Here is a 16333-nt window from a genome sequence, read left to right on the forward strand (position 1 = left end):
GACATGCATCTTACTAGAGTTATTCTGTGGCTCAATCTATTGGCATCATTCAATTGCCAATAGGGTTATGGTAATAACAGTAACAAAAAAATTAAGATCTAAATGATCTGAGATGGATGTTTCCTTCCACTTGACTAGCCTACGACATCGCAGGCAGGGAAGACAGGCAGACAGGAAACACTGCCATCCTCCGTCACCAGGGCATCCTCAGGATCGTTTCTTTAGGTCCGTGTGACCAAAGGACATGCATGTCCCCGAAGTAAGAAAAATGGTAAAAACAATACTCGGCTAGATTAACCTCCAAAATGAGATATGCTTCATGTATTGTCACATAATCACACTAAAAGCAATACAACATCTGTCTTCCTAAAATTATTTGGCTGCCATCAGATTATAGGAAAAACATGGTGACACGACTACCCAGCTACATGTTACTTAGTGACATGCCTCACTGAACATACACTCCTAATATGACTGACTTTAAAATTATGCACCATAGTTTAGCATGGTTTTGAACAATTGTACTACTACATGAAGGCAGGTGGATTAAGTACTCAAGGCCTAGTCTCAGCTACATAATGAGCTTAAAGCCAGCCTGAATGACAAGAGATTATGTCTCCAAAAACAAAACAAAACAAACAAAAAACCAAACATGAGCCACATTTGCAAAACATCAGAATTAGTTGTGGTGTAGAAAACATATGTGTGTCTTACCTCTGCGTAAGTGTTTAGATTTCTTTTTAAATAGCCTGTAAGTGCAGCAACTTGGCACGCAAAATATGGTAGAGCCCAGTTTTCTCTTAGAGGAATAGAGTATTCAATTCTTGTTGTATCCACCCTAAAACAAACCAAAGGACACGGAAGTGAGGCTGGACACGTGACACTACGCTTCTCTCTTTATTTCAGTCCTTGTTATTTTATGCACATGCACACAGGTGTTCTGCCTGCATGTACGTCTGTGTACCATGTGCGTGCCTGGTGCTCCTGGATGCCAAAGAGGGCATCAGACTCCTGGAACTGGAGCTATAGACAGTCGTGAGCTGCCACTCTGGTGCTAGGAATTGAACCTGGGTCCTCTGAAGATGAGCCAGAGCTCTTAACTGATGAGCCATGGTGATTCACAGCAGCAATACCAGCATTTGGAAGGCAGAGGATTGCTGCAAGCTTGGAGCTAGCCTAGTCTATATATCAAGTTCCATGTTAGACAAAGAAATATAGCAAGACCCTGTCTCAAAAGTATTAAAAATAGAAAATGAAAAAGTGACAGAAATCAGATTAGTTCCATGCTTATGAAGTTGTAATCAGCTTTTAGTTACCTAATATAAAGAGTATAAAATAGTAAAAATTCAGGACCAGTGAGTGAGAGGCTCAATAGGCCAAGGTACTTCCAACAAACAACCCCTGAGACCCACAGTGGAGGGGAACTAGCCCTGAAAGGTCACCACTGCCCTACATACGTACAGACAGACACACAGACACACAGACAGACAGACAGACAGACAGACACACACACACACACACACACACACACACACACACACACACACACCCCGGCATGCAGCTCAGACTCACAGAGCTTTTAGAGCATGACCTGAGAACAACCCTCAGTCCTGTAAAACAGAGGATGTGAAGATACTTTACACAACTATTTCAAGTTTTTAGAAAAGATGTAAAGAGACTTTACCAACTTAGAGCATGAACATCATTGGGCATTAAGTCGTGAAAATTAAAACTACACTCTGCTTCCTGGCCATGACTGAGACACACACACCCAAGGCAACAGATCCAGCAAATCTTGGCCCCAAATCTCCAAAACCATACTCAAGTAAGGTCTACAAAAAAAAATGCAGCAGTTCACAGGTCAGCAAAAGCAGCCTTCTGAGAAGTCAGGCTAAGGGCCTTTCCGAGGATCCTGCAGACTCCGGGCTCTTACTATCATAATAGTGCCTCAAGTCTCCAGGCATCCTCAAAGGCACTGGAACCCTACAGATAGAGAAACTCTGAGGAGACAGCCCCTAGAAGCAGAATGCATTACTCCCTCAAGGGAACTACAGCACTCCCCAAACTCCCCCAGCAGAAGGGAACATCTTACAATGGGAACCAAGTGGTCCCCTCAAGCAAAATGTCAACAAAGACTTCTCCTTAAGGGAGCAACTTTCCAGAACCAAAACTGAAGACAGTGAGAAAACAAGCCTGCTTAATTGTGAGTACCTGTCCCCTTCCCTCACCTGCACTGACAGCTCAGGTCAATTCCTGGGATGCTGGGTGGTGTACCTAGGGCTTGGTCTCTAGTCTTTCTAGTACGACCATGCTGAAAACTAAATTCCCTTCTTGCCGCTCATGAAAAACATAGGAATAATAAGCTACCATGAGATATTACTGTAGCTATAGGACCTGCGAAGCCACAAGCTCTCAGCACCGCACACCCTCGTGCACGTGCAGTGGCTTACATTAGGGCCAACTACAGGGCTCTGTGCAGACCACTTCCTAGCAGGCACAAGGCCCGGGTTTACCCAAACAAAAGCTAAAGGGAAACAAAGCTAGGGAAAGCTCCTTTGCTTAAAATAGCTTATGCTGAGCCGGGCGATGGTGGTGCACGCCTTTAATCCCAGCACTCGGGAGGCAGAGGCAGGCGGATCTCTGTGAGTTCGAGACCAGCCTGGTCTACAGAGCTAGTTCCAGGACAGGCTCCAAAGCCACAGAGAAACCCTGTCTCAAAAAACCAAAAAAAAAAAAAAAAAAAAAAAATAGCTTATGCTGTGACTTCCAGATGAGATGGGAAGCTGGTGCCCCACGTGTGAGCTGGTGAAAGAGAAAGCCAGAAAAATCTACAAAGGAAGCAGAGGATACCTGAAGGGAGCAGAGAAAAAGGCAGGAACAAAAAATAAACTGAACACAGCTTTAGCTGTGCAGATCCCGTGAGAGAAGAGCCAGCAGCTGCTTTCAGAAGAGTTTGTTTTTTCCTTGCAGAGTGTGGTACTGAGGATTGATCCTTCAAGAATAAGTTCATCAGGGGGCTGGGGAAAGGTTACTCTTGCAGAAGACCCAGGTTCAATTCTCAAAACGCACATAGCAGACTTGTGGTGTTCTGTAATTACAGTCCAGGGCATCCAACGCCTTCTTCTGGTCCCTGTGGGTACCAGGAATACATATATGATGCACAGGCATACACACAGGCAAAACCCATATACGTAAAAATAAATATTTCTAAAAAGAAACTCATCAGTTCGATGCCCATCCCCCTAACTACTATGAATGCTTACCTAGCATGCCCCAGAACCTGGGTTCACTCTCCAGCCTCACATGGGACACGTCTGCCTTTCCAGTACTGGAGAAGATCGTGCATCTGATACCACACCAGGTACAAAGCAAGCTGAGACCAGCCTGGCCAACACAGCAAGATTCTGTCTCAAAAACAAAAACTACCAGGAAACTGGCTCAGTGGGAGAATCCCTACCTCGCATGTAAAAAACTATATGCTGTTCCTCAACAGCAAAAAAGATTAAAAGGTTTTTCAGGCTTCTTACCAAAATGCCATGATACATAGTTAATGATCAAATGAAAAGAGTATTAATTTTATCAAACGTTGCAGCCTCTATACTGGTATTAATGGTGCCTGCCTTCTGGCGTTAATGCTGTCATCTTCCATAGTACATGTATCAGAGTGATGCTATTCTGTCTCCAAGGTTCGGTTATAAAAAGACATCTATTAGCCGGGGGTGGGGGTGTGTGTGCTGCACCCCTTTAATCCCAGCACTCAGGAGGCAGAGGCAGGCAGATCTCTGGGAGTTCAAGGCCAGCTTGGTCTACAAAGCTAGTTTCAAGACAGCTAAGGGCTATTACAAAGAGAAACTGTGTCTCAAAAAAACAAACAAAAAAAAAACTAACAACAACAACAACAAAAAGACATCTATCAATGACATTCTTTTAGTCTCTTGGATTATTTTACTGTAAATAGCATTTTTTTTTTTTTTTGAGACAGGGTCTCTCTGTGTAGCAGCTGGCTGTCCTGGAACTCTGGCCACAAACTCACAGAGATCCGCCTGCCTCTGCCTCCCGAGTGCTGGGATTAAAGGCGTGCGCCACCACCGCCCGGCTGGGATTAAGTTTTTTTGAGTCAGACAAGGAGGACCTAAAACTCAGCTAGGTACACACCACGGTGTACACGTTGGGGTTACAGGACAATCTGCAGGAATCTGTTCTCTTGGATGGACCACCATATGGTCCCCAGGATCAAACTCGGTCATCAGGCTGAGCATACACTCACTGAGTGCTCACAGAATTCACCTTCTCTTTGCTTCCAGCTGGCTGTGGCCCAGTGAATCCTACCCACCTTTGAATCTCTTTAATGTCACCACTTCTGTCGCTAGAGAACCCTTTCTGCTTTGTTTTACCCTCATGTGTATATGGGTGTGCATATACCTGTGTGTGCTGTCAAGTGTACAGGAGCACATATGTAACCACGTAGAGTCCTGATGTTGACTCAGTACCCGTCCGCGACTGTGCTCCATCTAACTCGCTGAGGTAGGGTCTTATGATCACCAGAGAGCTTGCCAACATGTCAAGACTGGCTAACTAACTGGCTCAAGGGAGACTTCTGAGAACTGGAATCACAGGCAGGCCCATGTCCACCCAGCATCTAACAGGCTCTGGGAACACAAACTCTAGTTCCCACGCTTGTACAACAACTGCTTTAACCACTGAACCAGCTTCCCAGACCTGTTTTTTTCTCTTTTTTTGTTTTTTGTTTTTTTTTGAGACATGGTTTCTCTGTGAAACAGTCCTGGCTGTCTTCCTGCACCTCCAAGTGCTGGGATTAAAGGTGTGTGCCACCACTGCCAGGCTCCCAGACCTGCTTTATCAGTGATCATATCTAGATTAGGCCCTGAGGGGAATCTACCTAAACTGCACCGTATAGCATAACAATCAATAGGCTTTGCAGATCATAGCTGTGAATTGTAAGGATGGGAATATTTCTGGAACAATATTTTGTAGTATCAATAAGAAAGCCTTTCATACCTATTAATTAGGAACCATGCAACAGTAAGCATCCCTGCGAGCCATGTGCCACTCATAAGCCAACTTGTGACAAATAAAGCTGTCACATATATTCCTTGTAATCCAAAGACAATGCCAATGTAGAAATATACTGGTTCAATCATCTCCTAAAGGCAAAGAGAGAGGGGATAAGACAGAGGATGATGTTAAACAACCCAAGGATACACAACTGTGTGAGAAAACGGACAATAAAGTGAAAAGGAGGGGGGCTGGAAAGATAGCCCAGTGATTAAGCAGTTTTTCTTCTTGCAGAGGATCTCAGTTCCGTTTCCGAGTCCACAACGTGACTCACAACCACCTGTGCCTTCTAGAGCAGTGGTTCTCAGCCTTACTAATGCTGAATGAAATCCTTAACACAGCTCCTTGAGCTGTGGTGACCCCGAACCAGAAAATAAATTTGCTGCTACTTCATAGCTGTAATTTTGCTACTGTTATAAATTATAATGTAAGTATCTGATATGCAACCCCCAAAGGGGTGGAGGTCCACATTTGAACACCGCTGTGATCTGAAGACACCAGGCAGGCACGCATGCGCTGCACTAGAGATGTGCAAACAGAACACTCTCACACATGAACTACACCCAGAGTAGAGGGCACTACCTACATGGCTCCCCGTTGCTCGGTAGAGAACACTGGCAATGAGCTCCGGGTACAGAGACAGCTGCTGCACCGCGTTGATCGTCCTCAGGGAGACGGTCTTGTTGTTGTGCGTCAGCTCATAAACACCTAAACACACAGAGTTCTCTCTGACCACGGCTCGGCAAGTCATTTATCAGTCACCACGATTAACACGGAAAGAAAGGCACTCAAGCGCAACACGGGTGCCTCATTTCCCCAACGTTCTTATCATGTACATAAAAGCATAACCTACATTCTAAGACAAATTCCCTTCCTAAAGCTCTTATTCTCTAGCAATAGTTACTTACTTTAGAACAATGTTACTACAATTTTAAGTGTAGGTGTCCATACCTCTTTCAAACGTCGGTGCCTTTAACATGTCTTTGTAATAGGAGTAATAAATAGCACTGTCACCCTGAAATGTGATTTCTCGTTCAAGTTCCTACAATGAAACAGGATTGAGATGTCAGTGTTAAATGTCAGCTGTACTCTTTTTTCCCCCTCATCTTCTTGTGTTTGGTTGTTTGTCTCCTTCATATTTTAAATTGACATAACAAGGATTTACCATTTTATTCCAGGAGATATTTGAATTTTCCTTAATCACCATATTACTAAGATTAAATATCTCAACAGTCTGGCAATCATTTTGGTGAAAACATGGTTTCAAATGAATTACAACTGGTCCATTATGTTTTATATATAAGGAAATTCTAGAAGGAAAACCCAAAGAATATCCTTAAAACAGCAATAGTAGTAAAAGGTAATAACAATAAACTCTTGTCAGGATTTAAAATAAAGCCAGGCACAGTTCTAGCACTCAGGAAGATGAGGCACGAGGATCAAGTTTGAGACTAGCTTGAGCTACATAGTGAATTCCTGGTCAGCCTGAGCTACTTGGTGTGACACTGTATAAAAAGTATTAAATGACTTTAAAAACAAAAAGCCCAAAATAAGAAGATAAATTAATGCAGAAAGCAGTGTTTTCTGTGACGATATATAACCTTAAGTACGATAAGAATGAGGCCTTAACAGGTACATTTGAGGAACCACGGATTCTCAATCAGTGTTTTCTGAAAATAAGCGAAATTCCCAACTCTAAGAGGCTAGACGTGCAGCTCCGTGTAGAGGGCTTGCAGGTCCTGGTTCAATCTTCACATCAGAAAGAAAAGAAGCCTAAGGTTTAACTATAAAGAACCAAAAAAAGTAGCAATTAAGAACATAACAGGGTTGGGGAGATGGCTTGGCTATTAAAGCGCTTGCTGCTCAAGCAAGAGGACCAGAGTTCAGATCCCCAAACCCACTAAACTGCGAAGTGGGCCCACCTTGGACGTTCAGCCACAGAAGGCAGAGATGGGACCTTCGGAGCAAGCTTAGCCAGCCACATTGGCTAGCTTTGGGTTTCAGAGACCCTACCTCAAAGGACACCGTGGAAGGCAGATGAAGGTTCCTCCACAGACACACATGTGCATCTACATGGTGTGTGATATTTGGAAAAAATGGAAAAGAAAAAAAAATGTAATAGAGGGGGCTTGAGAGGTGGCTCAGCAGTTAAGAGGACCCAGGTTGGATTCCCAGCACCCCAATGGTGGCTCACAGCCATCTGTACTGGGATCTGATGCCCTCTTCTGGCATGCAGGCAGACATGCAGACAAAGCACTCACAAAAAGACACACCAAACAAGGGTAAAGGCCAGGTGTGGCTGCCACCCCTTTAGCTCCAGGGCTCTAGAAGCTGAGGCAGGCAGAGATCGGCTGACGCAAGCTTGCTCTGTTAGCAAGTTCCAGGCTAACCAGAAAATACACAGCGAGACCCAATCTCAAACAAACAAGCACCATCAGAATGCTTTATATTCTTCAATGCTAAGTCAGCTTTTGCTCTGCCATAACCTTATTTCCTCCTATACTAGGGCCAAACCCTAGGCCTGGCATTAGCTAGTCAAGAGCTTTAAACCCTGCACTACAATAGCAGGCCTGATCAGATCACCTCTTAACATCGAGTTGTGTTCACACATAACACAGTTAAGTAGGGATACTTCAAAATCTGAATTATTTTTTTCAAGATAGGGTTTCGCTGTGTAGCCCTGGATGTCCTGGAACTCACTCTGGAGACCATTTTGGCCTCAAAATCACAGAGCTCTGCCTTCCTCTGCTGGGAGTGCTGGGGTTAAAGGCATGTGCCACCATACTCAGCTCCAAAATCTGCATTTCAATTGTTCCAAAGGCTAAAACTTGTGTGTGTGGACATGCTGGTGCAAGTGGAAAATGCTGTACCCTGACTCTGTGTAAGAACAGTAAAAAGGCTAGCACACAGAAATGTAAAAATATCCTAGACTACATGTATAAAACTATATGATACATGAATTTTGTGCTTAGGCTTGGAACCCCTCCCCAAGACATCAGATTATACATATATAAATACTGCAAAATTTTAAAAAATTGAAATAAAAAATACCCATATATAACAGTCAAGCTTGTAGTCTTATTAGTTAGATTTTCTAGATGTACAGAGATATTTCAGATGGATAGCTATTCTTCAAACCTTTCAAAGACTAATAGAATATGGCATTTAAAATATTTTAAGAACTTAGAACTTATCATAACAATGAGATTCATTTGCTCCTGGCAGCACCAATCTACTTCAAGAGGAAGATGGGCATGAAAGAGGCTCCTTATAAAGTTTGCTAGCTATTTGGGCAAGAAACTGCTCTTGCCTGGACTGCTTGATGGTATGTTGTATAACTGGACATGCAGAACCCAGAGAAAATGTAAAGTTGCCTAAAGAAGGTGAGAAAGTCCTTCAGGGTTCCTGTTTCATGAAAGAGTCTGCAAGACATTCTGCAGGAAACGCAAGAAAGTAACCGACAAACTGCCAATACAGGTCTTTCAAATTTCCTGCTTTATGGAAAAGTCTGCCAGATACTATGAGGCCTGTAGGTTGAAGATAGATGCCTCAATGTTACAGAAGAATTTTGGGCGACTATCTAGATAGCAAGACATCTCTGTCAATTTTTGAGTTTTTGGAAGTTGTTTACAATGGACTTCCTGTTAACTTAGGTAATATTATTTCCTTCTGGTGCTGAAGGATAGTTATAATTTTCCTTAGTTATGATAAAAGATAAAGTGGATATAAATATTGTAACTGTAATTCTTACTTGACACCTGTTTTATATTATGTAACTTTACTATGTTAAAGTTAAAACCTCCTTTTAATTTGAACAGAAAGGGGAAATGGTGTGGGAAGTCCTTCTGTATATGTGTTGCTTTTAATGGTTAATGAATAAAGAAGCTGCTTTCAGCCAATGGCTTAACATTATATAGCCAGGCTGGAAAAGATATAGAGTATGCAGAGTCAGGGAGAAACCGTGGAGCCGCCAGAGGAGAAAGACATGAGCTGTCAGCCGGAACCTTGCCAGTAGGGCCACAAGCCTCATGGTAAAATATAAAATAATAAAAATGGGTTAATTTAAAATATAAGAGCTAGTTGGCAATATGCTTAAGTGATTGGCCAAGCAGTGATTTAAATAATAGAGTGTCTGTGTGATTATTTTGAGTCAGGGCAGTTGGAAAATGAACTAGCAGACTCTGTTAACACCCAAGCCCCTATGAGCAGTTTTCCAAAGTTCTAACTTCTTACAGTTTCACTGAATGTTACTTTTTTTTTTTAAATATTTATTTATTATGTATACAATATTCTGTCTGTGTGTATGCCTGCAGGCCAGAAGAGGGCACCAGACCCCATTACAGATGGTTGTGAGCCACCATGTGGTTGCTGGGAATTGAACTCAGGACCTTTGGAAGAGCAGGCAATGCTCTTAACCTCTGAGCCATCTCTCCAGCCCCCACTGAATGTTACTTAAAAAGTCCTGGGATCAGCAGGATGGCTCAATGGGTAAGATCGCTTGCTACCAAACCTGATAACCTGAGTTTGATTATCAGAAGAACCATGTTGGAAGGAGAAAGTTGTCCTCTAATTGCCCTGAACAAACACATGTAAGATTATAAGATAAACAAATAAACACAAATAAAACATTTAAGTGTTTGGAGCTCAAGTCTGTAATCCTAGCACTTAAAGGGTCAAACAGGAAAACTGAGAGTTCAAGGTCATTTAGGCTACACAACAAGACTGCCTTTAAATAAATGTAAAAATACAAATAGTAAGTAGTGTGTAGTTATGTTTTGAAAAGAACTTGAGGGGCTGGAGAGATGGCTCAGAGGTTAAGAGCATTGCCTGCTCTTCCAAAAATCCTGAGTTCAATTCCCAGCAACCACATGGTGGCTCACAACCATCTGTAATGAGGTCTGGTGCCCTCTTCTGGCCTGCAGGCATACACACAGACAGAATATTGTATACATAATAAATAAATAAATAAATGTTTTTTTTTTTAAGAATTTGATTAAATGGTCTCGTGAGTTTCTTTATTGTAAAATTTTTCCACTTCCACATCTGTTTTTACTGTGAATCTCCAAGAGAAAATGTTTTCCAGGTCAATTAACCTTTCTCCCATTTAGAAACTGCTGGAGTCTGGATGTTAGTGTCCCCTGACAGGGCTCAATTTTGTATGTTGAAATGTAATCCCCAGTATTAAGTAGTATTTGAAAGAGGGTATTAGGAAGGTGGGTATGTCATGAGGACACAGCTTTCATGAGCACGGTTAGTGCCCTTACGAAAGAGGCCCCAGAGTTCCCTCATCCCTCTGCCACAGGATCAAGAAGCATGTCTGAGCTGGGTCTGGTGGCACACACCTCTAACCCAGCACTCTGGAGGCAGAAGCTGGTCAAACTGTGATGTCCTGGCCAGCCAGTGTTACATAATGAGACTCTGTCTTAGAAAGTAAGAGAGGAGGGGCGGGCAGGTAGGTAGGTAGGTAGGTAGGTAGGTAGGTAGGTAGGTAGGTAGGTAGACAGACAGACAGACAGACAGACATCCCGACAAACAGCATCTGCTTGTGACTTATGTTGGCCTTCAAACCCAATTTGTATATTTTGTTTTCACAGCCCAAATATACTGACACACCTAAATGAATTTCTCTTACAATTTTTTTTGAGGCCAGATGGTGGTGGTGCACACCTTTTAACCCCAGCACTCAGGAGGCAGAGGCAACTGGATCTCCGTGAGTTCTGGAGGCCAGTCTGGTCTACAAAGCAAGTTCCAGTAGAGCCAGGATACACAAAGAAACCCCGTTTCAAAAAAGACAAAAACAAAAAAATTCTTTTGGGGGATGGAGATTGTTTGCAGCTGGGTGTGAAAGCTCAGGTTTCTAACTCCTGTACTGCAAGAGTGAGGACAGACTGGTTTATACAGTGTGTTTCCCGGACGAGCCTAATCAACAGAGTGAGAACAAGACTTTGTCTCCACAACAAAGGAATGACAGAACCACATCTGTTTCCTTCCAAGATTTCTAAGGTGAAATTCTAATTATCATATTTTAAATTAACTCTGCTATGAAACACAGAAAGGCCTTATTAACTATCTGGGTGGGTTGGCACACTCCTTAACCCCAGCACTCAGAAGGCAGAGGCAGATATCTCTCAGTTTGAAGCCAACCTGGTCTACAGAGATGGCTCCAGGACAGCAAGGGCTACACAGAAAAAATCTGTCTTGAAATAAATAAATAATAAAAAGTTTACTAAAGGTAGACTGATTTTATTTTTTTATTTTTTTTAAATATTTATTTATTTATTATGTATACAATATTCTGTCTGTGTATATGCCTGAAGGGCAGAAGGGGGCGCCAGACCTCTTTACAGATGATTGTGAGCCACCATGTGGTTGCTGGGAATTGAACTCAGGACCTTTGGAAGAGCAGGCAATGCTCTTAACCTCTAAGCCATCTCTCCAGCCCGGTAGACTGATTTTAAAGTGGGTTCCACAGTTGTGCAGAAGCTCTCAATGTCACCATCCCTATCTGTACGCACTACATGATTCCATGTTCTTCAGAACACGGCTGCATCTTCACTCCAGTGTCCTCAGTCCTGCCTACAACAGTGACCAGGTCCTACACACTGCAGACGGCCAGCCTGAAGAACTGAGAGGAAGACCACCTTCTGATGGTTCCTGGGTGACTTTCCTATACTTGGCATGGAGATTCATTTCTTTTTTTTCTTTTTTTTCTTTCTTTTCTTTTCTCTCTTTCTTTTCTTTTCTTTCTTTCTTTCTTTCTTTCTTTCTTTCTTTCTTTCTTTCTTTCGACAAGGTCTTGCTGTTCTGGAACTTAATGTGTATATTTGGCTTCCCTTGAAATGGCCAGCTTTGATCCAGACGTTGAAGGAAAAAGTACAGGCTGCTGTGCTAACCTGACCAACACACAGGTGTGAGGAGTAACTACTCAGATCCATTCTCTACACAAAGAGGGTCTGAGAGTGCTCGGTCAGCGTGACTGCCTGCTCAGAATCAATGAGCAAGAGCAGCAAGCGAGCACAGAACTCTGAAAAGCCCACAGTCAGGTGAGCTCTGAGAGCAGCTTTATTCAAAGGCCCAACGGTGAAATTTCAAATATAACTATAGAGACTGAGGATTCTGTGAAATACATATAATTTAAAACCCTAAACATTGGGTTGGAGAGATGGCTCAGAGGTTAAGAGCACTGACTGCTCTACCGGAGGTCCTGAGTTCAATTCCCAGCAACCACATGGTGGCTCACAACCATCTGTAATGAGGTCTGGTGCCCTCTTTTGGCCTGCAGGCATGGAGGCTGAACACTGTGTACATAATAAATAAATCTAAAAAAAAACCCCCAAACATTAACCACGAGGCAACAACATCTTAACACTGTTAGTGGAGTCACTTAGATGATGCAGTGGATCAAGGCACCTGTCATACTGCACACATACACACAATAAATTAATAAATGCAATTTAAAATTTAAAAATAACATTTTAAAATGTAAATCCTGTTGTACCTGATAATCATCTTCAGCCTTCCCCAAAACTGCAATTATATAATATAATCCCAAAATTAAACATGTGTAACTACATAATCTAAACATTAAAGTATTTTAATGCTGAAATTCGCATTTCTGAAATATGAGCTAAACTCCTTAGAGGCTGACCAATACCACCAGACTTTACTGCAAGTCCTCAGAGAGATTCAGCTTGGTCTGACCATGGCTCTCCAGAGTAGCTCTGATCTGTTCCCGGTCTCTTAGCTACTATAAACGAACACAACTATCAGAGTGGGCACCTGGAATCTTAGCCTTACATCCTACCTACATCACCACCACGAATGTGCCTGATGTCCTTGGTACCAGCTCGATATGAGCCAGTGTCTTCCATCGAAAAGGAGTTAGCATTGCACTGACCATTCTGTCACCACTTCTCTTGGATTCCAATCTCAAGCCTCCCTTGTTGGCTACTGCCCACAACCCACATCCACACAAGCCCCAACTGCCCTGCAATTGGATCCACCTGTCTGTCTTCGGTATGCTGACTCCTGCAGCCAGTTGTCATAACTTGAACCAGATTCTCCTAACAGCCCAGATAAATTAATTGTACAAGGAGAGCACCCTAATAATTTCTACTTTATGACATATGCTCAAAATTCTTCTTACCTGCCTGTTGGAAAACCAGAATTTCCGCTCGTGGTATGCTGATAAGTAGAAAACATGCATCACGCCACTGACAACGGCCGCGATACAGCCAATAAGCACCTTGGCAAAGCGCTGAAATGACAAATCTGAGGAAGAGGAACCGGAGTGACTTGTGGTCTGGAGGCAGAGTGATTAAAACAGCATCCTAACTCAATGGTTTCTCCCCAAAACACATAACCCCAGTCTAAGCATGAGAAAACTTTAAACTCTATAGAGGTCCATCCTGTAGGCCACCTGACCGGGACTCCTCCAACTGAGAGCTCAGTCACATAAGACAAAGAGTCAGAACATCTGAATAAAGTACAGGCTTTACTCAAGGGTAACACCTCAGTATTCATTACCTGTAACAAACGTACCGCACTAATTAAAATGCTAACGAGGGAAGAGGTACCAGAGGCTGGGGACCAGCAGGAAGGGTCAGTGGGGAAATGTACCAGCCACCAATCACGATAACCTGAGTTCAATCCTTGGTACCAACATGGTGGAAGGCAAGAACTAATTCCCTAAAGTTGTCCTCTGATCTCCATGTGTGCTCATATGTCGAAACACACACACACAGAAAAAAAGTAATTTTTTATTTATTAATTTTTGGGGGGGTGGTCTTCAAGCTAGGACTTCTCTGTGTAGCTTTGGAGCTTGTCCTGGAACTTGCTCTGTAGACCAGGATGACCTCGAATTCACAGAGATCTGGCAGCCTCTGCCTTCTGAGTGCTGGGATTAAAGGTGCGTACCACCACCGCCCAACAAGAAAAATTATTTTAATTAAGGTCTATTTCACATGATGAACACACTACAGAGATTTGGTTCACAACAAGGTAAATATGCTTAAAATTAAACAACAATACACTGAAAATTGGTTAAGTCATGAAAGAAAATCAGGTGGTGGTGGCGCACGACTTTAATCCTAGCCCTTAGAAGGCCAAAGAAGGCAGTCCTCTCAGTTCGAGGCCAGCCGGGTCTACATAGTGAGTTCCAGAACTACAGAAAGAAATCCTGTTTTAAAAGGGCAAACAAGCAAACAAACAAAAAACATGAGAAAAATGTCCATTGATTCAAGAGTACTGAAAAGGAGTGCACAGTTATCTTACAAGCACTCATTCTGATTCCCACTGCTGCCCTATAGGAATTCGCTGACTTTGGAGGGCTATGTCTTAGAAGTGTGCACACGGAACGCACGTGGACTCTGCGCACAGGAGAAAGCAGTCCCACTAGAGCTGTGAGGCACAGAAGTATGGTCCCAAAGGCATGAGACCCACTGCTCTGGTACTGAATGGCAGACGACTTAGGAAATCAACCTTCTGGTTCATTAGATCAGTTAAACCAATCTCAAGGCTGTACCTGGCACACTGTGAGCTGCAACTTGAATGGGCTATGCCCAGGCTCAATCCCTAGCACTGAAGGCAAACAAACACAGGGTTTGCAAAGTTACTATTTATCATTAAAATTACCATATTCTAAGTATTTTTAAACTTTTCAATAAGTCAACTGTTAGTGCCACTATGATATAACTGTTTTATAGTTTTAGGGTTTTTTTGTTTGTTTGTTTGTGATGGTAGTGGCAATGTTTGAGTTTTGTTTTGTTTTTTGTTTTTTTGTTTATCAAGACAGGGTTTCTCTGTGTAATAGCACTAGCTATTTTGGAATTCACTGTGTAGACCAGTCTGGCCTCAAACTCACAGAAATCTGCCCGCCTCTGTCTCCTGAGTGTTGGGATTAAAGGCGTGTGCTGCCACCGCCTGGCTCCCAAAGCACTAAGTGATTATTATGTGCTAAAAGCACAGCAAATATCAGTTGTTATTACTGTGCTAAACAAGCGTATTTCCATAAATATATAAAGCAACCGAAGCAATTAAATTGAAAAATAAATAACTAATTAATTAAAAAATAATAATAAGCTGGGCAGCAGGCAGATCTCTGAATGAGACCAGTCTAGACTGCAGAGCTAGTTCCAGGACAGCCAGGGATACACAGAGAAACCCTGTCTCAAAAAACAAACAATATAAATAAATAATAAAACAGTAAAAATTTAATTTGAGGGGCTGGAGAGATGGCTCAGAGTTTAAGAGTACTGGCTACTCTTCCAGGGGTTCTGAGTTCAATTCCCAGCAACACATGGTGTTCCATAACACTTTTTAATGAGATCTGGTGCCTTCTTCTGGCCTACAGGGATACATGCAGGCAGAACACTATATCCGTAATAAGTAAATCTTTAAAAAAGAAAAAACAAAACAAAATTCAGGCCAGGCAGTGGTGGCACACGCCTTTAATGCTAGCACTCGGAAGGCAGAGCCAGATGAATCCCTGTGAGTTTGAGGCAAGCCTGGTCTACAAGAGTTAGTTCCAGGACAGCGAAGACTGTTACACAGGGAAATCTTGTCCCGAAAAACAAAAGCAAACAAACAAAAAATTTAAAAAGAAAAACAAAATTCAAAATATCAATACTTTACAAGGCAAAGTTTTATTATGTCTCACTTTTTTTTAATATTTATTTATTTATTTATTATGTATACAATATTCTGTCTGTGTGTATGTATGTCTCACTTTTAATATGCATGCGTTCTTTTGTTTTTGTTTTCAAGACAAAGTTTCTCTGTGTAACCCTGGCTGTCCGGGAACTCACTCTGTAGACCAGACTGGCCTCAAACACAGAGATCTACCTGCACCTGCCTCTACCTCCTGAGTACTGGAATTCAAGGCATGTGCTACCACCGCAGGCAACACCTGGCTTCTGAGTCAACCATAACCCCAATTCAGGTCACTGCTTAATTCAAGACCTCAGCTTTGCTCTCAGTCCTCTTGTATCCTCACAGTTCCAGATGAATGTCACTCCCCATCTGGGACGTGCTGTTATCACTGTAAGGGAGGAAAGCCCCTCACAGCTGGTACAAAACACAGGGACACCAATGCTCAGCACAGGGTGCTGGGGTAAGGGCTGCAAAGGCAGACAGCAAAGTGAGCAGCAGTGAGCAAAAAGCAAGCACGAGTGTTATGCAGGAGTGTTGTGCAGGGGTGTTGTGCAGGGGCGTTGTGCAGGGGAGTGTTGTGCAGGAGTATTGTGCAGGAGTGTTGTGC

General features: G+C 42.7%; 1 protein-coding gene across 2 annotated transcripts in view; it reads right to left on the minus strand.

Moving 5' to 3' along the window:
- The window catches only part of Dpy19l4 (dpy-19 like 4), a 57239-nt gene that overhangs the window by 32006 nt on the left and 8900 nt on the right, over positions 1–16333 (minus strand). For both annotated transcript variants that reach the window (XR_001229278.2, XM_005362308.3), the window contains exons 3-7: positions 13223–13347; positions 6028–6118; positions 5663–5784; positions 5020–5165; positions 715–838 (exon numbers count right to left, since the gene is read on the minus strand). Coding sequence is in view for 1 of the 2 variants with exons in the window: in XM_005362308.3 (XP_005362365.1) it covers positions 715–838; positions 5020–5165; positions 5663–5784; positions 6028–6118; positions 13223–13347 (608 nt within the window). In the remaining variant the exon portion in view is untranslated. The remainder of the gene's footprint in view (positions 1–714; positions 839–5019; positions 5166–5662; positions 5785–6027; positions 6119–13222; positions 13348–16333) is intronic.

The sequence above is a fragment of the Microtus ochrogaster genome, linkage group LG5 (genome assembly GCF_000317375.1).
Source record: "Microtus ochrogaster isolate Prairie Vole_2 linkage group LG5, MicOch1.0, whole genome shotgun sequence".
In the NCBI taxonomy this organism is placed as follows: Eukaryota; Metazoa; Chordata; class Mammalia; order Rodentia; family Cricetidae; genus Microtus; species Microtus ochrogaster.